This window comes from Dermacentor variabilis, chromosome 1 (genome assembly GCF_050947875.1).
Source record: "Dermacentor variabilis isolate Ectoservices chromosome 1, ASM5094787v1, whole genome shotgun sequence".
Lineage (NCBI taxonomy): Eukaryota > Metazoa > Arthropoda > Arachnida > Ixodida > Ixodidae > Dermacentor > Dermacentor variabilis.
This window is the reverse complement of record NC_134568.1, coordinates 16,579,368-16,602,615: the sequence shown is the minus strand read 5'-3', so window position 1 is coordinate 16,602,615 and position 23,248 is coordinate 16,579,368. Positions and strand designations below refer to the sequence as shown.

The 23,248-nt window shown below is 45.4% G+C and overlaps 1 protein-coding gene across 6 annotated transcripts in view; it reads right to left on the bottom strand.

The window, feature by feature from the left end:
- The window catches only part of LOC142575565 (phosphatidylcholine:ceramide cholinephosphotransferase 2-like), a 276,015-nt gene that overhangs the window by 21,053 nt on the left and 231,714 nt on the right, over positions 1-23,248 (bottom strand). For 5 of the 6 annotated variants that reach the window (XM_075685027.1, XM_075685050.1, XM_075685059.1 and 2 more), the window contains 3 exons: positions 12,504-13,087; positions 8,223-8,340; positions 5,401-5,557 (listed from right to left, as the gene is read on the bottom strand). In XM_075685027.1, coding sequence (XP_075541142.1) covers positions 5,401-5,557; positions 8,223-8,340; positions 12,504-13,000 — 772 coding nt within the window. In that variant the 5' untranslated portion in view covers positions 13,001-13,087. Of the gene's footprint in view, positions 1-5,400; positions 5,558-8,222; positions 8,341-12,503; positions 13,088-19,828; positions 19,897-23,248 lie in introns of those variants that run through there. The other variant, XM_075685067.1, reaches the window with a different exon arrangement.

Genomic DNA, 23,248 nt, shown 5'->3' with positions numbered 1-23,248 from the left:
AAAAAAAATGGTAAAACTCATTGCAAATTGAGTTGAACATTCTCAAATACAAATAAAAAGGAGCTGTATACAGAAACAAGTATTTTCAAATATCCCCTTCAGTCACAAATTATGATTGACTGTCTACATATGATGCTTGAGACTCCATTGAAAGCAAATCAAGGTGGCAGAATGACTGAGCATTTTATGATGAGTCATCATATTTACAGAGTAACTAAATGCTTGAATATTGTAAAGTCAGTCATGCTACGTTTCATCATAAAAAGGATTAAATCCCCATTTAAATTACATGCACAAGTTAATCATTGGCCTCAAGCATTTCAAGAAAGAAAAAAAAATATATATATTTCGAGGTTGCTACCGACATGCCCCACGTCAAACGTCACGTAAATCACGGCAGTGCCTTCACCAAAGCAGTACTCTGTAATGATACATATCACTCAGAAGTAAAATGGAAGTAATTTAAATTATGAGAATGTTCAATTTACCCTAAGCTTAATGTTTGTGCTCTATTCCTTGCTACCACTGTACAGAAGTGCCAAGAATAGGTCGTGTCCACAAATGTGGACGCCGTGACTGAAGGGGATATGAGCTATTTCTATCAATTGAGAGCAAGCTCGTTGGTATGAGGCCCGAACTTTGCCACAAGTGAGATTCTCTCCCAACAACTGGTAAGTCAGCCTGAACTGTCCTGAAATACTCTCAGCCCGCGCACAACGCCTCAGCGTTGCGCTTCACTGCTTTAAAGAGTTTATTTTGGATGAGGGACACATGCATCTCGGCATCAGTCAACACTTTGTTTTTTGAGCTCAAACTCCTTTGAAAAAACAACAGCACGATTCCTTTCCTGTTCATTCCTCAATACGTAGGTCCTTTCTGGTCTCATCCTTCCATTGCGCGTTTGCCCCACGGACCATTTGAGGCAACCTCTTGGTCAGTTGTAGTCAACGTCCGATTTTTCGGGCTCCCTAGGGGCCACGAACACGTCCGAGAAATCGGGCAATTAGAAAAAAAAAAATTAATGCATGTATTTTTACTGCCCTTAAGGGCTCAAACCACCACAGGCACATCCCAAAAGGCCTGCCAGTACACATATTGGGCATATCGGTGCTCGTACTGTAACGGGAGATGGCGGGTGGACGCGAGAATAATTAAGGAATACATACTGCATTCCGTGACAATTGCCCTTTCCCACGCTTGTTATGCTTCGCCGCGCAACATTGCTGTACTGAGGCGAAGCCGACTTTCTGGAACCGGCATTATGCAACGCGTCGCGCTTTCCGAACTCCGAAGTCAATAGCGAGGACCACAAAGACGGAGTCGGTGCCACTGCCGATAGCGGCGAATTATTTTTATGAAAAAAAAAACAGCGCCGAACGGCAAGAAGCTTAATAGCGAATGTCGAAGCAGCTATAGGCCTAACGTTTGCCGCGGTAGTGGCTACTGCTGTCAGCGGATCTGCGTGCGAGAGCGCCGGTTCGAGGCGGCGAGGTAGCGGCGGTGGTGGCTTTGATTAATGCCGTTTCGGACCTGCGGTCGCCGCAAAAAGTACGGAATAAATGCGTCCGAAATTTCACAAGTCCTTATACAATGATTCTGTGGGGCACGTGGTGGTGCTGCGAAGCGGTACGAATTATCGGGTGTCCGAAAAGTCGGTCGTTGACTGTACACTGGCAACTCCTCCAGCCGACGACACGGGGTCAAAGACGATTCCTTACGATCCCTCTCTGTTACTCGAGCCAGCATTGCCACGACTTATGTTCCACTTAATAAAATTACAGCTAATTTTCCCTGATAGAAGCACAAATTCCCTGGGTTTCCTTTGAGTATTTCCAGACTATTCAAGATACCTGAGAATCCCCGTTTTTCTAATTTTCCCCGGTTGGTAGACACCCGGTTTTAACTAAGTGCACTCAATTCTAACCTCACTGCAAACTGCGCAGGTTCTGCTTTTTAAATTAGAGAATTAGTTTTGTGCAGTGTGGGCGCACATTCATCAAAGACATAGTAGTTGCTCATGATAATCGCCAAGCTTTCAAACCAAATGTGCGATGACTCAGTTGCACACAGCTAATGTTATCACAGCATTTCTTGTAGGATGATGAAGCACACAGTTTCATGGCATACACATTTAGACCATAATTTTTAGGTAATGTGTTCTATATTGATGTGGGGATAATGCATACGTAAAAGAAAAGCGTAAGTGTGTTTACACTCCCAACCAATTTTCTGATGATATTGTATCAGTGAATAGGTTAAACACAGTGTAAGCCATTTTGCTTGCATAAAATGTTTAATGGAACTATAGTGAAAGGCTTTTCTTTCCTTCTTTTTAACTTTCCCATTGTTACCACTGCTATATGGCAACATCATACCTGCCAACTTATGAACTTTAGAATTCGTAAAATCTTGTGTACAAACCAAGAAGGGCAGTTTAGTTTCACAGATACTTATTTTGTTGGAGATAATATGCATCATTAATGAACATTTACCTTTAGACACAGCACACAAACAGAATAAAACTTTGAACAGCAGATACCAATAAGCAATGCATTGTTTTTAGATCCTCACGGTCACTTTTTCCACGAATTTGCTGCTGCCTATTTCCCCTGCTTCAGGAACTTATCTGTATAAACTTGCTCGAAGCAAGTACTCCCCATCAGAATACTTCCATTGAAAAGTTCGGAGACCAATGAGGGGAACTTTTTCACAAACAGAACTTATTTTTCATAAATCTTGATGCAACATTTGTAAAATTGTAAAAGGAACCTAAATTCATAAACATAATAAAAAACAGGGGGGTGGAGTTGGCAGGTATGGTGACATACATCAGTCTGCTGGCCTTACAAATCATAGATGTGCCCAGCATCATTTCCTACAGATTCATCATATACAGAATAGTTTTGATTCCAGTTCTGTTTGGCCAAACTTGACAAAATGAAGGTTTCAGTGTAAGTGAAGTAAAAATTTCTGCTATGAAGCACCAGCCAGAGTCGACAGATGCATTCTGCTTAACTGGCAGTTCCACTAAAACACAATTTGTTTACCAAGAGCCTGTTGTACAAATTTTTCTGCTTCAATATGGAGAACAAAATTTATTTTCAAACATTAACAAGTTTACATGATCATTTCAATGAATCTAAAATTCTCTCTTCCAGCCTCCCTCCCCCCCCCCCCCATGGTGCAACCATAAATCTGTTTCCACCCTGGAACAATACTTGATAATACTGAACAACCAAGATTAAAAACAACTAGGGTATATTTTGACATGAACATCTAGCTGCATGTAATTCTGTTTCTTTGATGCCACAAAGAGCAATATACTAAGAGTGAAGAACTCTTGTCTGAATTAGCAGCTGAATAAGTCGTACAGCAGTGCTTGAGCCATGAACAAACTCAGAAGAAAGGTTTTCCAGCTTGCACAAAAGTTTCTTACTGCTACCACTGAACGGGCCAGGATGACGGCACACTGCTCCGCTGGCTGGCCTCCACTGTTAATCGCTGCCACAATAAAAGGTAGGCATGTGCCAGTTGTCCACCTTTTGTTGTGAGCGGTAGCAATGTTCAGTGGTGGCTGGCCAGAGAAACAGCATGCTTTCCCTGGCCTGGTTGCCTGAAGTGCTCTAAGCTCGCACCTGGCCGATTGTCATCTTCCTTGGCAGCTGTTGCGAACAGCCGCTACAAATTAGTTATGCGAGTTCTCATGATGAAAAAGGGAATGACTATGATGTGCCACACACAAGGTTAAAAGAAAGACCATAAAGAGGGAAAGGGAAGGAAGAAAAAATTATGCAGATCCCGTGCTCTGAGGGAACCGATCAATGTAAGCGAAGCTTTCTGTGCTGTTTGCTTTGATTAACTATTATTAGCGGTGATGTTGACTGCAAACGTTTATTTCTATCAGTGTTCGGTGCAATACGAGAGTGGTGAATAGAGGTTAAATGTTACCTTGCGTGCTCCACTGCTGTTTGTCTGCGCAGTACACAGAACACACAGCGAGACATTGCTTGAGGCATTGTTGTGTGCCAGTGTTCATAACCTCAGAGTAGGTTAGTATTCTTCTTGCCTCACATGGTACATCGCATTATGGCAGAAGGGTTAAACTTTAATTGAATTATCGGGCTGTATGTGCTAAAACCACAATAAGATTATGAGGCAGGTGGTGGAATCTGGATAAATTTTCACTCCCTAGAGTTATTTAACGTGCACCTAAATTTAAGTACACAAGCATTTTTGTATTTTGCCTCTGTCAAAATGCGGTTGCCATGGTCGCAATTGAACCAGTGACCTCGAGCAACGCGACAGCTGCAAAGCTAATGCAGCAAGCACAGAAGTGTTGATTTCATATGCAGCCACTTCCGTAGTGTCACATGGATGCTACGGTGCCTTACTGTGGCTTTGCGTCTGCATGCTTTCCGTCCATTGCCTGCTTGACACATTTGCATTTGTTTATTTTTCTAAAATAGCAGAAACATACCAGACCGTACCCTGAAGTTAAATTTACCCACTTTGTCCACGATCGCTGTCATGTTTAGTAGTAATGTTTTCGTAACTGAGTCGGTTCTACCCATTCTCTGTGTCTACACCCAACCTCCTCTCTACCATTCTATCTATCTCTCCTCCAGACTGCAGCATGTTAGCACAAAGGTAAGTGCTGCAGTTTCCGCAATGCTTCTGCAGGGGGTCACAAATAATTACAGCAGTCAAAAGTCTACTGTAGCGATGCTCAGGTAACTCCAGAGGGCGTTGTGATGACCGTTGATGGAAAGGTCCAAACAAGTTTCTCACGCCACTTTTCCTCTCTGCCACACCCCTGCCATGTATATAAATGCTCTGAACCACCCCCCAATGTGGTGTGCAAGACAGCAGCAGCAACAGCAGCAATGAAAAAGTCAAAGGAAGAAGCAAAGAAAGCTTCGCTTTAAAAGCAAGGAGGTGAGCTAGACTTTGTCGAGTTTGCTACCCTACATGTGGGAAGAAGGAAGGGGAGTTAATGAGATCATAAAAAGAGATATGAAGATAAAGTGAGCTCAGATTTGGTGTAAAAAGCAGTGCTCTTCTAAAGACTCAAAAACAGTAGTCTCAGACACAATAGCGTTCTCTCTGGTTATTATTAGTTCTCAGTATATTATATCATATAGTAACTATATCAGTTCTCAGTAGTACAATGATTAACAAATCTAAACAGAGACTGTGTAGAGCCACAATTAGAAGTGCTTCATAATAAATCATCAAAAACAACTCTGCATGACACTTTGGCATGGCTCATGAGCCTCTGATAAAATAGCAATTCTGGTACACTGATATTTTCAGGTTCTGCTACGACACAAACACAACAGGGTGAATTAGGCGCATGCATGCAACACATATTCAAGGTATAGTTTAATGTTGTCTACTTACATTCCCTGACAACGAGGTAAGCAAGAGTTAAAATGACTGTGTGCCCACTGTAGATGTAGTCTCCACAGAATGTGTGCTGCCCATTTATCGACAGTCCAAATCCACTCAGCAGCTGGGCAACCCGTTTCATTATTAGAAGCGGATTTGTGCTATTTGCCTGGAAGAAGAAGCACAAGTGGAAAATAAGAATGAGTGTGTATACTTCTCTTTTTCAGTTCAGCTTGCTACAGGGAAAGCGCTAACTACCTTTGCCTTAGTTCACTCACTAATTTAAAGTTTTACAAGCAAGGTTGAGAAAATTCCATGAAAATAAATGTCATCCACCCTAAAATAACCATAAAGCTGAAAGGATACACATTCGAGTTTTTCACAAAAGAAGCCCATACTTGCCCTTGTCCTTGCCCGCGAACCAGGGTAAATTTATCAGCTGCAAAACTTTCTGGGAAACTTGAAGTTTACTTTGTAGCTTCGCTCTACTTTAGGGTGGATGATAATTTTCCCCTTCACTTTTAAGCTTGGGAAGTTTGTTTATTTATTACAAGCTTGTCATAACATCATAACCAACAATTTCAAGGGTCTGAAGTGAAAGTCAAATTGCATTATTTTGTTTTAATTTCCTAATGGAGTGCTGTCCGAAAGCTGGTGCCCAGTGATCCCCAAATGCAAAGATGTGGCCAGGAGCCATATTTTAGAGCAATTATTTTAATTCTCCATTCTTTTTGTCATTCATCATAGGCTCACTTGTGGCTGCTCTATTGTTATTGCCACAGTCCGCCGCTTGGCCCAACGGATGAGAGAAAGGAATGGAATGAAAGGAAAACAATCCTTACAATATCTGAGCCCTGAACTTAATTTTTGCAGGTGCCTTCTGCCTGAAGTTGTTTTCAAGGAAAGGTGGTTTACCTGCGTGTAGCCTGTTTATTGTTTCCACAGGAATAAATATAGTTTCATAGGGAAGGGCTTTTGACACAACCTTTACGTGTTGACACCACCACTGTCCAAGTGCCTACAAATACCACTCCCCCCACTTAAACTCAAAACACACACACAAGAAGATTAACAATCCTGCTGATGTCTTACTTGAATTTTATAAGGTGAGAGTCATAAGAGTCAACTGATAACACTAAAAGCCAATGCAGAAATATGGCTGTTGGCTAGAGTGGGCTTGTCTATTAGTATTCAGGTTTTTTTAAAATAGTTTTCACAGCACTATCCTCAGTTAATGCTTGATGTTAAGTGGCAGCCTATGATTTCATTGATTTCTCCACATGGATACCGAGTTCGCATTTTCATTCAGCGATCAAGTGTGAGGAAATTCATGGATTTCGTAGTGAAGAACAGATGCGCCCATGCCATACTTGCACAAACTGCAGCTTGTACTCATTTTTCCTCCGTACAGTCAAACACCTGAGGTGTTTTGTAATCCCCTGTTGACACTGCCAGAACCCCCTGAACATTGTGATCCGCAGTTTGAGATATACCACTTTACTGATTTATTTGCACAACTGCTTCTAACAAAGAGGTGCCACAAATGTATACTTTTCAGCAAAAATGCATGTATCAGTTAATTCCCCTAAATAATCTGTCATAACTATGCACTTGTTTCATATCCCAAATGAGAGATATCGAAGTGTCCACATATTACGTTTAAAACAGTGTGCCAATAAAGAGAAGCACTTAGACCTATTGTGGCCGAAAATCTACTCATAAGACATGTTAAGAGGAAGCTTTAGCTCGAGTGCTCCTATCTAAATACATGTAAAAGGAGAATTCGTTTTTCTCGGCAACCACTGCACCAAATTTGACGAGGTTTGTTGCATTTAAAAGAGAAACTTAAAATCTAGTGACTGTTGGCTTCGAATTTTTGAGTTAGATTGTCAATTTTTTATTAAAAATTGGCAAAAATCGGAAATTTTCAGAAAACGAAACTATCAAGTTTACAACTCTGTAACTTAACCACTAAATATGATAAGACAATTCTGTGAATTGCACCTAATAGTACATCTAAAGCGGACAAAATTGATATGTTACACATGAATATAAAAAAAAATTAATCATAGGGAAATACAACTTTTGCAAAACCGTTGTAACCAACGTAACAAATTCACGTAAGATGTAAAATGACATATTGAATTTGTCCGCTTTGAATGATCTAATGAATGTCGTTTACAGAACCGCGATATCAGTTCTTGATGCAAAGCTATGAATTTGTAAACTTCGTAATTCTATTTTTTTCTAACGGTCAAATATTTGAAAATCGTTTTAAGAAAATTCAAGCCCTAAATCGAAATTCCGCTTCCAACAGTCACTAGAATTTAACTTTCTCTTTCAAATGCGACAAATTTCATCAAAATCGGTCCAGGGGTTATCTCATAAAAACGTTTTTGCGTTTTACATGTATTTGAATAGGCCGCGTCGGAGTTGGGCCCGAGCTAAAGCTTCCTCTTAAACAGACCTAACGGTGTGCAGATGTTGTGCGTGTGTTTTTTTCATGTGAGCAAAGCGGCTGGATAGTGTAACGAAGGGTAAGTAACCTCTGCTTCCATTCCTCTTCGCTTCTCATTCTTCAAGTGCTGTTCTTATGTCCCTGAAATTAAACTTCAAAATCTGACCTTGCATTTCCTCTTCACATACTACAAAAGCACACTAAACAAATTAGGCTTCGGAACTCGTGGTTCCTCAATATTCGTGAGAGTTATGAATGCAGTACCTGTGGTACTGTCCCTTGCTTATGTGTGCTACTAAATCTAGCAGGCCTAAAACAATAACATGACAAGACTGCTGAAGGAGTCACTAACAGAAGTTCTAAGGGTACCACTCACTTTTGGAGAACAGTAGTATGTTGTACTTGCAACAGGGACTTGAGTGACAAACATTGTAATACTCCTCATAAAGTATAAAAGACCCATAATGAAGAAAACACGTTGCAGGACAATCCACCTGTAAGAAGCCAATGCACAGGAAGGATATCAGTACAAGATAAAACTGAAAAAGTCATGATTAAAACAAGGACTGAGATCATACACGACACTGCCTTAAACAAGGCAGAAATATTTGTTCAAGGCACTGTTTCAAGAAGCTTTCAAAGTTGCACAAGTGCATGCAGGCAAAGAAACAAGCAAGGCAAATAAATGAAAATGCAAAGTCATTTGAAACCATAGGGATGAGCGGGTATGTCCAAATCAACCTACAAACCAAACTGTATTCAGGAAAAGATGGTGGCATTTGCTTCAATATAACTCAGCATCATATATTTAGATATGTAAATATAATGGTAATTCTTGCCTTACAAGTAGGGCTGCCACCTTCACTGTGGGAAAAAAAGAAAACTGGCAATGAGAAGATGGGAGAGGGGAGCGCATTCTTTCTGTGAAAACTACTGTAGGCAAAATTCTGTCACTAGTACTCAACTACTCGTTGCAAAAAACAGCCTCGTATTGATTATAAGATAAAATAAAATGCTACCTGTCCAGTTCCATTTCGTATTTAGAAAAAGGAACAAATTGAAATTACCGTTGACAATGACGCAGGTGGTCAAATGGTTTCATTTGCACTCAACTCTGCACCGCCCACGCTTTCACGTTTCAGTACTTTCCTGATCGCGTAGTGCTGCGCTCGTTTTACTGGCTAGCAAAACTGGCACAGACTGCAAGTAGCAGAGAACTCAACTTCCATGGGAATCCCCAAGAACACCGAGACAGAGCTCCTGCTGCAACTGGGGGTACACAACACACTTGAAGAAATCGCCGAAGCTCAAGAACGGGCTCAATGGACAAGACTCTCTGGAACCAAACCGGGTAGAGACATCCTAGCCAAACTAGGTCATGACACCACAGTAATCGAGAATCTATATCAAAGCGTTCCGACGGACACACGCAACTTTTACACGGTTCGCCCACTGCCGCGGAACATGAACCCAGCGCACCATCAACCCAGAAGGCTGGCACGCGGATCGTTCATCCTGCGCGAAATACGTGATAAGAAGATCCTAGCCTGTTTCGTTGACGCGGCACAGTACCCAACCAGGAAAGCCTTCGTTGCCACCACGATCAATAAGCAAGGTCAAGTGAGAAACGCTCTCACAGTCAAGACCCACAAGTCCGAGATAGCAGAACAGGTTGCCATTGCACTCGCGCTCACAGACCCGACTACCACCCACGTCTACAGCGATTCACGCTCGGCCGTCAAAGCCTTTCAGAAAGGAGCAGTTGCAAGACAAGCACTACAAATAATCAATAGATCCGCACCGCTGCAGCATCACACCATCTGCTGGTTCCCGGCACACCTCGGAGAGATCGAGGACGCCCCTCGCAATCTCAATGAGATGGCTCACAGGAGCGCGCGAGACCTCACCTTCCGCGACGCCCCCTATTCTGGTCGTGACCATCCCAGCGAGAATCGGGACCCTCCCTCCACATATAACGAGATCATAAAGCACTTTTATCTAGACCACAGAATATACAGCACACCTCACAATAAGCTCACCAGGCCTCAAGCCCTGACGTTCAGAATGCTTCAAACAAACACGTACCCCACGCAGAACAGACTACACCACTACATGCCTGACCTATACAAAACATCATATTGCGAAAATTGCCATAGGACACTAGACGTACATCACTTGCTCTGGCCGTGTGGTCGGACCCACGCAAACAAGGATCAAGACTCCGCCAGGCTACAAGACGCATTACGCAGCACGGACCTGGCGGAGCAGCTCTGGGCCGTCCAGCGAGCCCACGATGCGGCCAGGGAGTTACAACTCCCGGTCCCAACGTGGGAGTAGCCCGCTCTATGGGACCTTGCGCCCCGTAGCTCGCAGGACCTTTCTATAAAGTTACTCCATCCATCCATCCATCCATCCATGTGATGTTGCGGGATGCCTGAAGGGTTTACGCCACTTGACCAAAAAGCAGCTGCAGCAGCGAATCCGCCGCTCTGTTTGGCTTGGTGCCGCCGTCTGTTGGCCGCTGTTTTACTCACCGACGGCAGCAAAGGGCGGTGATGGCGTATGCAAAGTCACCACTCACCCAGTTTGGTGGCGGGAGATTTGAATTTCGAAAAACATATTTGGATCCTTCAGATACAATTTTCTTGTAAACTAGGTCTTCTCTTGGTACGAAACAAGCATTGTGAGGTTTCTGGAAAGTGATTTAAACGGTACACGTCGACTTAGTATTTGCCTTTAGTGTCCCTTTAAACTACTACAATAAAGCCTTACATTAATGTTTCTTAATCTGATGTTGTTAAATTTATTTGAAAACCACGTAATACAGTAAGTTTTCACTTCATATTTCTAGATACATCAGTTTATTTAGGCGATCTTGTTTCGAATGCAGCCCCATGCTTTCGGTAGCATGCCCAGAAGGAAGCAATAAAAAGATTGTTTCAACTTGGTAAAAGACCGCTTATATAAAAGGTGTCTTGCATGCTTGTGTGACAGAGGTATAAGGCATGTAAATTGATAGCTTACGAACAACCTAGCAACACATAGAAGTCTAGATGGCAAAAAAATACATAAGGCTTTATTTAATGCATGGGCATACTTAAGGAAAGTTCGAGGACTTAATGACGAATTAATCTGTGACAATTCAATTGTCTGTTGCGCATGAGCACCTAAAAGAGCACTTGCGGTGCAGTTCATGATTTGCTGATTTCAGGAGACCCAGAAAACCAGCAAATACTGTGCTGGTGTGGGGGTTGAACCGGCAGCTGGCACCATGACAGAAAGCTGGCTGAGCCAGTGAAAAACTGGTCAGGTGGTAACCCAACTTACAAAAAAATAAAGGATAAGTTAGGAGCGATAAGCACTCAATAAAAGGTGTGCTAATAGTAATTTTTGAGATCGAATCAAGCGCAAATTGAATAGTGCCAAAGCAAATTGAATGAAATACTTTTCAAATAGTTTTCACATAATGAACAGGCTCTTTCACCATTAATATAAAACAATGTTGACATCAAACACTACCCATATCAGTAAACTTCACTAGTGGTACACTGAGCCTAATATGAAGCACGTTTTATCCCATTTGGATGGAGCATTATAAACAAATAAACAGGATTATTCAGAACATGCGTGGTTGTGAGTTTGCACAAAGAAGGTTTAAAAGGGCTCCTGTGAACAGGTTAGTATATAGATGCTAACCTGTTCACAGGAGCCCTTTTAAACCTTCTTTTAAACCATATATATCTATGAGTTTCATGTTTGATCGTATAGCTGGCAATGTGAAGTATGTGAAAGGTATTAGAAAAATGTTCTCACTTGCAAATCGTGACTGTTCTATTTGAGTACTGAATCGAATAGGGCAACATTTGATTCATTATTTGAAAGTTTCGAATATTTGATCACCCTTAACACGCTGTCTTTAGAAGCCTTATTGCAAGTACCCACTTGATGAGCCATTGCAGAACAGTTGACTAGTGAGAAGTTCTACCTTGAAGTAGATCATGATTTAAATTGCAATGCCAACAGCTTCTATATTCCACTGCATGTTCATGCTGACTTAACACGAAAAGATTTAGCTAGGTATACATGCTCTGTGTGCTGCAATATAGTAAAACTTGAACATAAGACAGCACGCAAAACCATTCTTTGCACATACTGCATGTGCTCTTTGTGGACTGCATAAACAAGTATACTTCATAAATGGACATGTACCACTAACCAGTACCTTAACACAATAATATCAGATCTTTCATGCGAGCTTCTTTCACTTTATGTTAACAATGTCCAAACAAAATAAGAGACCCGGCAGTGAAGCAAGCGTGCATACACACATGCTCTCTCTCTCAGACACACAAAATGCCACCATTCAATAAGTGTTCTCATTTTTGAAGCAGATGTGCATCTCAGGCTTGAGCTATGACAGGTGATCATCAAAATATATGCTTACGCCATAATTATGTATTGGAAACAAGCCCATAAGAGTGAAGGGCACAAGACAACTGAAACTTCCTCCTTATGTGCTTTGTTTCTTTGAGCTGACTTCCAACATGCGTCTGCAGCAACTTAGATTTCACGCTTCCGATGTCGCAATTTCTGATTAAGGGGGCTGACACATTCGCTCTGGCATCTAAAGACACGCCAGCACGGCACGTGTGCCCACCTGTAGCGGTGTATGAGCAGCAAGCCAAGCGTGGACCAGATGCAGAATATGATGATGGACTCGGACACGTCGAGCGCCCAGTCAAGCGGCGGGAAGTAGTCAAAGAAGACGTCCGGCAGCGGCGGGTACTTGGCTCGGTCAGGGATGCGCTCGTGCACGTAGGCCAAGCACGTCAGGTTGAGGATTAGGTTGGCCGACAGGAAGGTGAAGGCCACCAGGGTCTTCCACTTCTCCTGCAACAGCCGCGGCTCGCCGCCGCGCTCAACGGGGGAGGCAGCCGCACCGATGCTGATGACTGTGTCGCACGCGAGCAGGTCGCCATTCTTGTCGCGCCGATTGCGATACTCGTCGCAGCTGGCATGGTGTTCAGGCCACGAGTGGTGCAGGCCCGAGGTACCACCAACACCGGATGAGGCGCCCGACGCCGCGCCGTTGCACAGCAGCGGCTGGCCCTCGGCACCCGTCGCCGACAATGTGGTGTCCATCACCTGAATCATGGGGCGTCAGCCCGCCGCCGCCTAGCGCCAGCGGTCTCCTCCGCGCATCGCACCGATGCCTTGCTCGCCCTGGCGGTGGTAGCACGCCTGCGCACAAGGAAAGTGAAACCTGCGTTTTCATCCGTGACGGTTGCCTGTGTTTACATTTAAACGCCACTGACACATTAGTGTCTTTTAGAATATTTCAGACTTCTCTAAGTAACCCAAAATGGAATGGCGTAATACTAATGCCACTAAGCAACCACTGCGAGTCTTCCTAATCGTTACTACCGTTACAACTTCGCGTTCCTGGAATTTAGACACAGAGGCCCCAGGTATGAGCACATCAGCGAGCAACAGCGCTCGCGGCCCCGGTGGCATTTTGTAACTAACCCGTATGCGGGAGCCATAAAGAGGGACTCTACTTGCAAAGCCAATGTTAATTAAAAGGAGGGTGTTGAACCGAAAAGAATAACAAAATAAATACCGGTTCGGTTCGGGTTCAACGCGCTCCCATTTCGTCCCGGTTAAGTACCAGAGAAATAAAATTTATAACGGCTCGCGAACCGGTTCGAGCAGTTCATCTTATCCGGCCCCATGGCGATATGCTGCATAGTAATATCGACCTGCCGCATAGCGCATGCGAAAGTTTCATAAAAAGAAGGCAGACATATACGAATGAATTACGGATACGGGGAGATTATCATGTGGAAAGACAGAGGTAATAAGTGAGCACAAGCTCGAGAACAAGTTAAGGACCGCGCAATGAGCGATGGAACGAAAAATGTTAGGCGTAACGTTAACAGACCGGAAGAGAGCGGTGTGGATCAGAGAGCAAACGGGGATATCCGATATTCTAGTTCACATTAAAGGGGCTCCGAACCCCCCCTAGGGCTTGGTGAAATAACATAGTCCGCGGGTAGCATACGCTGCTGTGAACATTTCAGTTAAGTTTTGCTGTCGTACGCGGTGCGTGGAGCTTCGCAAGCGGATCGTGAAGTCCCCTTTCTCTCAAACGCTCTCTTTTCAAACAGAAGCCTGCTTCTGTTTCTTCTGGATGTTTTATTTCGCGATAAAGCGACTTCCCATACGCGGCAGCTATTGGTAGATGCGGTCGGCTACGCAGCGTAGATACCGCCGCCACGAGTCCACTGGCTAAGCGCACTACGGTTCGCTGAGGACAACCGCGTTTGCTTACGTTTAGCGCGCCGTAGGCACCAAAATTTGAAGTCGTGGCGTCTACGTTAACTAACACAATGAAGTTTGAGCTGCGCACTACGGCGACGTTTAAACGGGGCAGCGTTGTGGGCACGCCCCACTGCGCCGTAGCCTTCGCAGTGCAAGGCATTGAAGAAGGAACGGAAGCACAGCGGAGGCCGTGTTTGATTGCCAATAACTCCGCTTCTGCTGAACGCATTGAAGTACTTTTTCCGGAAAAGTATTTCTGAAATCGCCTATTTTCACTTCAAATGCCTTTTCCCACTTCGATGAAAAATGGTTTAGGACGCCTTTAAGAGATAAATATGGAGCTGGGCAGGCCATGTAATGCCTAAAGTAGATAACCAGTGGACCATATGAGTTACAGAATGGGTGCCAAAGGGAGGGAAGCGCTGTGGAGAACGGCAGAAAATTAAGTGGGGTGATGAAATGACGAAATTAGCAGGCGCAAGTTGAAATAATCTAGTGCAAGACAGGGGTAATCGGAGATCGCTGGGAGAGGCCTTCGTCCTGCAGTGGACATAAAAATAGGCTGCTGCTGCTGCTGATAATGACGACAAATAAATGATAATTCCTGAGTCAGCGTAAGGTGTGCGCCGCTTCCACACTCGTTAGCAGCAGAGTCAGTTACCGTCCGTTTTGCTTCAGGTTTTTACTGCAGGACTGGTGGTGAGCGAACTGTGGCGTGTGATCTATGGGTGTCGAAGACAGTGCGAATTCACATTGCAGTACACAAATTACAACTCCAAACTTCTACTCAAAGGGAAGAATTAAGTTAGCATTTGACATTTCGCCCAGTTTGCTGCTTTCTTAGAAGGTGAGGACATTGATGCTTCTGAACGATGAACAAGGACGCTTTGCGCTAAACCATACGTCGATCTTGCGCATCTGCACGTGGCGCGTAGTGTTGCGCTGGCTAAGGGCGGACAAGGAAACCAGAAGTACGCACATTGTGGGCCCCGAATAATTTCTACAATTCGAAGAGTGTTGTACTCTGATTGGATAAGTACTACACGTGTGTTGAACCATGGCACGTAACAAAAACAGGTTTTGCGCGCCGTTTACGGCCGCGGTTATTACTGCTCACTGAGAAGGTGACGACATTAGTTAGCGACCGCAGTTATGGTTGCAATAAGTCATGCAGCTGAGCTCGTTGATATCCCTCCTCGAGGTATCGTCTTTTCGGCTCTCCGTGTTCATCTAATTTAACCAGACTTAGTAACTAACAAGTTGACTTAATGACCGAATGGGGGAGCGTCACCAGAAATGTTGATTACGCGGAAACCCTCAAACAACTTTTCAGCCGCAGAGCACAACTGGCACGACCGACCTCAAAAGTGCAATTAGGCGTCTCTGTCGAGGTGGCCGTAGTTACCAGCACATACCCATTGACTATCCCCATTCTCGCACACAGCGCAAATCGTGAGTCGTATATAACAATCTGCTGGTAGGCTGCGCCGATTGAATAGCTATTCGAAGAAGCGTGCAAACGATTGAGTACCCGTTGTCGCCTCATATATGCTTGAGCCGTTTCGTGCCAAACCGGTAACCTCTATCATTATTTTTTTTTTTTTCATCTCAGGTTCCGTTCAGGCTCAGGCACGTTCCAAAAATATCGGTTCGGGTTCAGTTCGGCCCAAAATTTTGGTTCGAGTTGTGTTCGACACCCTGATTAAAAGCGACGCTTTTCTAATTTACCAGTTTGGCGGTCAGTGAACTTACATTTATGATTGCTGGCGCACTGGGACCTATTCTCCTTGGCAAGGATACATAAGGGCTGGCGTTCTCCAAATAAAAATTTAGTTGGCAGTCAGAACTTGTTCTACGTGTCCTTGCTTTAGTTGTGTTGTTTGAGCTTAGTTCTAAAGATGAACCAACTAGTCCTCACGAAGATGTTACTAAGTATACTAAATTATTTATGGCGCTTCGGGGCTTGCCAGTGTATTTTTCTAGCGTTAAAAGGTCCCGTAGTAAGGCAGAGGAGCCCGCAGCAACATATTAACGCACAGTACATGGGTCGTTTTTTTTTTCTTTTTTCAACGACATCTATCACACAAGACAAACGTATCTAGAGTGTTGTGGCTCTAACAACGCGCCAGCACAAGATGCGACTTTGCGCTGGTGCCGCCTGGTGGCTTTACAAAAACACTACTGCCGCCCCAGTGATCGAAGTCAGTATATATACGTGATTAGGCGTGTATGATATAGTGTTCACTTGTACGTGGTAAGCCTGCTGTATAGCCCACATACGATGCCAGATTAAAAAAAAAAAAGAAAAGCAAATCGTTCGTCCCACAAGGTTATTTCTCGTCACGCTGGAGTGCCAACGCCCACAGCGTGGAGAAATACTGCACACCAACTACACCTCCCAACTCTGAATAGCTCAGATGCCGGGACGGAAACCCGCAGGTTCATAGGGCGCGCTGATCCAGCGAACCCGCGACATCGCCACGGCCATTTGAGCAGTGGACTAGGAGCGTCCCACCCTCTAAACACACGGCAAGAACACAATTATATCTATCTCCTACAGGAAGTCGCGATGCATACAAGAAGAGCGCGCATATGAGCACCCTACCTGCCCAACGATGACAGACCGAGCGAAATCAGTTTAGGGCATCCTCAACTGGCAGAACTGAACACAGTATTGCGTGTCCCAATTCACATTTGTCTGATCAGACAAGGTCCAACAGCTCAACGCTTCTGTCTTCCAATGTACTCGCGGTGCAAAAGCAGAAATTGCGGTTAACACGTAATTCGTGGTGCCATAAATAGCAATGCAGATACACGCGCACGAAGGCCAGTCAGCGCTCCCGGGAATTCGAAATGAACAAAATGCGCGTAAAAAACTTATGAAATCTCTCTCTCTCTCTCACACACACACACACACACACACAAACACACACACACACACAGTAAAGTAGACGCGCGTATGAAGCGGTTTCTTGACGTTTCTGCCGGGGTCCGGCCTTCATCTGATGTGTCTGATGAAGGCCGGATCCCGGCCGAAACGTCAATAAACCGCTTCACACACACACACACACACACACACACACACACACACACACACACACACACACACACACACACACACACACACACACACTATATATATATATATACACACAGTGAAGTAGACGCGCGTATGAAGCGGTTTCTTGACGTTTCGGCCGGGTCCGGCCTTCATCTGATGTGTGATGAAGGCCGGATCCCGGCCGAAACGTCAATAAACCGCTTCATACACGCGTCTACTTCACTGTGAATATGTACCCGGACCCAGAACTGCTTTCTTTCTGATATATATATATATATATATATATATATATATATATATATATGCATTCGACTCCTGTTGCAAGATGCACGTGCATGGCAAATACAGAAACCACGGCTTCAGATGGTACATTTCAGACTCGCTCGAACCACGTTGTTGAATGTAATATACTTTCGTTTTAGTGGGCTTTTTGATTATACTATATACATGCCCTACTGTGAACGCTGTCAGAACCTCCAGAAATTATCATTAAAATTAAATTATGGGTGTTTTACATGCCAAAACCACGATCTGATTATGAGGAACGCCGAAGTGTGGGACTCACGATTAATTACGACCACGTGGGGTTCTTTAACGTGCACTTAAATCTAAGTATACACGGGTGTTTTCGCATTTCGCCCCCATCAAAATGCGGCAGCCGTGGCCGGGATTGGGTCACGTGACCTCGTGCTTAGCAGCGCAACACCAAAGCCACTAAGCAACCACGGCGGGTACAAACGATTGTGGACAACAAAAACGAGCAAGTGATCGAATGGTGCGCACTGCATGCCGGAGAACTAATGAATTGCCCAAAACGCTACGACCGTATATTGCACTTTCACCGTTCAATCCGCCGAGGTTGCTTAGTGGCCATATGGGGTTAGGCTGCTAAGCGCGAGGTCGAATCCCGGCCACGGCGGCCGCATTATGATAGGGGCGAAATGCGAAAACACCCGTGGTACTTAGATGTAGGTGCACGTTAAAGAACCCCAGGTGGTGCAAATTTCCGGAGTACCCCACTACGGCGTGCTTTTATAATCAGATCGTGGTTTTGGCACGTAAAACCCCATAACTTAACTTTTACCGTTCAAGCCGCTTTCAAAACATTTGCAGCCTGCGTCAGTTTATTGAAACGGCTACATGGGTCCCGATGGGCAGAAAATAGACGACCCCGCTTCGGAGCCCAGGAGCACCTGAACGGTGTCCAGAAGTTGTGCACGGACAATGGCGCACGACGACGTCGGAAGCATGCATCCGGGTGCGCGCATGCGCAAGACGCAATCGACCCACGGCGTCTAAAAACGGGACCCGAGTGATGATGTGAGCACGGCGACGACACGTTCTGACAAAGCGAGCGCAATGTGACCGTCGACCTCATAAAGTACAAAAGGGTAAATCACGAGAGAGACTATATACCGCGACAGCATTTGTGAGAAAGTTTGTGGCTGCACACCGAATAACCTGTACCCGCCATAAAAAAAAAACAATTCTGGGACGGGTCAAAACTGGAGCTAAGCTCGCTGAAATCAATCGCATTGAGGCGAGCGGCCGTTTATCGCGCGAGGGCACTTTCAGTGCAATAATTGCCTGTCGTGAAAAACACGGCGCCGTTTTAGCAGGAATCGCCTCTATGCAAGCCAAGGACACGACCGCTGTCTGCTGCACTTCTTTTTTTTTTTCTCTCTCAGTTTGAAAGTTCTTCGAAGCAGGCCCCGTGAATTCTGTTTGGAGCAGGAATAACGGAACTTGGAATAAAAGGTCACTCATTTTGGCGCACAGATCAGACCGCGTAGCTAAAGTGACACTATTTCTTACTTTGTAACTGACTAAATAATTGGAATAAATTGACCTTTTAAGCACTGAATATGACTTCTAATCAGAAAGTTGTAAAGCGTCAATTGGCGCTCGTCGAGAAAGAAAAATTAGCGAAAAATTGCCATTATCGGTATATCTGATTATGTGTTAAGTACAAATAATAATAATAATAATAATAATAATAATAATAATAATAATAATAATAATAATAATAATAATAAAGAACAGTGCGTATGACATACCCATTTCATATACGCCAAGCCTCACGGCGCGCGCTATAATGCTGTCGTGATGACGCAGCCAAATTCGCTTTCTGATTCGCTTACCCGTGCAAGTGGCCAAAGCAGATTTTCCGCCGCGTCACTCTAAAACAGCTTCGCCACTTGGCGCGTGCAAGCCCCACGCAGCAACGAAGGACTGTCTCTTTTGCACTGACAGACGCACAATTAAACGCGTGGATGCAATATTCTTTACAACCTATTCCGAGGTGAACAGACAATTCCAATAACAGCGCCGTGGCGGACGAACGCGTAACGAAAGCGTGCGCGGGACCACATCTGCAGCAACGACCGCCTCAAGCTTTCCGAGTCGGGCGGAACAGCATTCCCACCGGAAACTCAGCGCCCTCGAAATCGGAGCAGATGTGCCCGCTCGTCACAAAAGAGTGACGACAACGTGTGCAGTTAGTCACGAAGTGCCGCCACAAAGGCAAACGTTTGCAGCGATCGAACGAATGAATGAACCGCGCGCAAGAACAGTGGCGTAAGCGCGACCGTCGCACTCACCCTGGCGCCATCGAGGATCCGCGTCGGATGCTGCGCCACACTTGCGGTGATGCCGCCGAACAAGCCGGCCACGGAGCGCGCGCGTATTTTTAGTGCGACCGCGTGGCGCGGCTTGTTTTGCACGCCGCCCCCTTCAGTCGGTCGGCCGGCCAACCCACGGCGCGCTCGCCCGTCTCAGCGGCCCTTCATTTCGCGCGAAACAAGTCCCTTGACGCAAGGCCATTGCGCGTTGCTTACAATGCCCACCGAAAGCACGGCGCGCCGTCATGAAGTGGCAGTCGGGCATTCAGACTCAGGCGCGTCTTCCTTTTTGTCTTCTCTGCTGATGAACATCAGACAAAGCGAAATACGCTTCCGAGTTCACCAACGCCTAAAACACAAGAAAAAAAAATTGTTACGTATACGGGCGCTCCGTGAGAGCCGCCTGCAGGTAGGCGTGGATGAGGCATGCGGTAATCCTGCGTATGCGTCTAAATTCGCGCCATCAGGCAGTTTTAGTTGGGCGTCCGCAACTACCCGCGTACGCAGCGCGCGAGGTTGCGCGTGCGTAGCCGAGCGTTCGCGCACGAGAAGGCAATGTAGTCGGCCGGACGCAAAAGTGGAGAAGGGGATTGCTGACTTGCATGCGCAGGAACCGGTAGTGCGTTATTCAGCGCCGCCATACGCCACCTTCTGAAGCTGTGTAGCCAGTATCAGCAGCCACGAAGTCAAACGACAAGCCGGAGTCATATCTTCGGCAAGAGCGATATCGAAAAATGCGCTCTCGTGGACACGCGAGACCACGCGAGAACGTCCCGCGCAGCCCGCTGAGCCCGCAGCGGACGCTACGCGGCTTTTCAAAAGCTGCGGGCGCACGCAAGATAGCGTGCGTGCTACTGCGCACTGACGCCTCCGCGAGTTTGACGCGTACGCAGAGCTTACATACAGGGTGTCCCAGCTAACTTTATCCAGAGTTAAAAAAAAAAAGAAGCCGATACACTCTAAGACGACGCTACCAAATGAATGTTGCTGAATGTTGTATGAAGTAAGCCGCACTATTTTTCGTATTCTGCTTACTTGCGTAGTTAGTCAACATTAATTAACCAACTTCGAATGCAACGAAGTTAGGCAAAAAGAATATCAAATTAGAAAGTTGTAGCGCGGTTTGCAAAACGTCCGATTAAATAGTTTCCGACTTTCTATCTATTAGGCATTAGTGTTTTTCCCGCTTACTGCAGATGCCCACGAAATACAAAAGAATACCACGTGACATGTCCGCTTGCTTGTTCGAGAAATGTTTGGAAGCGCTGCAATCATGACGCGCAAGCGGGTAAGTCACGTGGTAATTTTTGTATTTCGCAGCCACCTGAAGTAAGCGGAAAAAAACACTAATACCTAATAGATAGAAAGTTAGAAACTGTTTAATCGGACATTTTGCAAAGCGCTCTACAACTTTCTAATTTTATATTCTTTTTGCCTAACTTCGTTGCTTCGGAAGTTGGTTAATTAATCTTGACTAATTAAGCAATCAAGTAGAATACAAAAAAATAGTGTGAATTACTCCATACAATAGTCAGCAATATGGATTTGTTCGCGTCGTCTTACGAGTACATCGGTATATTTTAAAACTGCGAGCGTGTCGGTATGTTACGCCTATTTATTAAACATCAACTGATGACGATGCGTTTGTGTCACTGACGTGTGTCACTGTGACTGACAAAGACCGTCGTGCACCATGCTGACGAGTTATGCGTTTAGACACTTTGAACGCTGGTCCCTCAGCAGAAAAGTTCTTACACATTATGCTTTTGCACAAGGTCTATGCATGGAGTACCATGCAATACCGGGAAATGCGTATACTGAAGAGTAGGTTAAAGGGCGCACATGAGTTCTCTAGGCAGGTAATGCCAATGTGACAGCTAATTAACCAGACAATTCAAGAAATCGACGCTATATCGGATGCACACTCCGAGTGATTTAATGTCGGTATATGACATCTTTCTACGACATCAGCTTTTGCACGGAAGCTTGAACAATATAAGACAGTGCCCCCGCCCTCCCGCCCGCCCGCCCGCGCGCGCGCGCGCACACACACACACACACACACACACACACACACACACACACACACACACACACACACACACACACACACACACACAGAGAGAGAGAGAGAGAGAGAGAGAGAGAGAGAGAGAGAGAGACACACAGAGCAAGAAATCCACAAGGAAGGTGCTGACGTGAACGCATATAGTTCTAAAAGGTGGCGCTAGCGCACACAGCTGGAACCCACGCGGTGTTCCCGTATACAGTGCAGACTTAACACTCAACTTCATCCCCTCCTTGCGCCTCTTTCTCCCTGAAACCACAAGAGCGCCGGAGACTGGCGTAAATCACCATAACAGCCTATATTTAAGCGGCCCGGAACGCAATAGGAAACAAAAAACCCCAATCATTCACAAACGCCGCTAGAAGCAAGGCATCTCCTTATCGCCGTGCACGCGCCAAGTGTTTCAGCGAGACGCAAACGGTCTTTTAATGTCCCTATATACGGCACTCGTATCGAAAACACGAACGTAAAAAGACAACGCAGACAGTGGGAGTAGGTTGTGTAGTGGGAGATATCTTCTCTTGGATTCCGACGCTCGACTCGTCTCTGGTAGCACGATAAAAAAGGGGAAAAAGGAAGGGACGTTCCTGTAGAAGGGACGCGTCCCCTGTGCGATCGATCTCCTATACGGTGCGCGTATTCAGCGGGGCAAGATCCCTAGAAACGAAAGGAAGATCCAAAATTAGCATCGGCGCCGTATAGGCCCTCATCTTGGGCTGTACTTAACGACCTGGAACTCCCTGGCGCTTGCTAGCTCGCTTCTGCATAATAGATCATTCCCTCGAAGGGGAGGCTCAAGGCAGACCGAGTGCGGGGCGTGTACACACGCGGGGAAAAATGAAGAAGAAATGGCCGGTCAAAATCTGAGACTTAAAGGGCGAGGCCATCACGGTACACTCAGTGATATGTCGGGACACGCGGGACGCCAAGAATAGAGACGGTGTAGAGGCTTTCACTTAGCAACCCTCTCACGCCTCATAGGGCGCCCGAGAGTGTTCGTATTCCTATTCTTCAAGGGCGCCGAGAGGATTTGCCTCGATCTGCCCGCAGTTCGTCGGCGGAGCGAGCTAAATATAGAGCTATGGCATCGGCCGAAAGCAAAATCAACTGAAAAATTTGGAGGACGCTTACGCTTCGCCTTTAAGAGTGGAACGCGATAGCATTCAAAGACTCCTGACTGCTCTTCATGCTTCCCGGCAACTAAAGTTTATGTAACCGTAACGTTTACCGGGAAACGCTGGCGGTGAACGCTATGCACGAAGGGGCAAGCTCTCTGGTAGAAACGCGGCCTCTTGCGTGGGTCGATCTCCTGTTATTGTTTCGCACTTTTA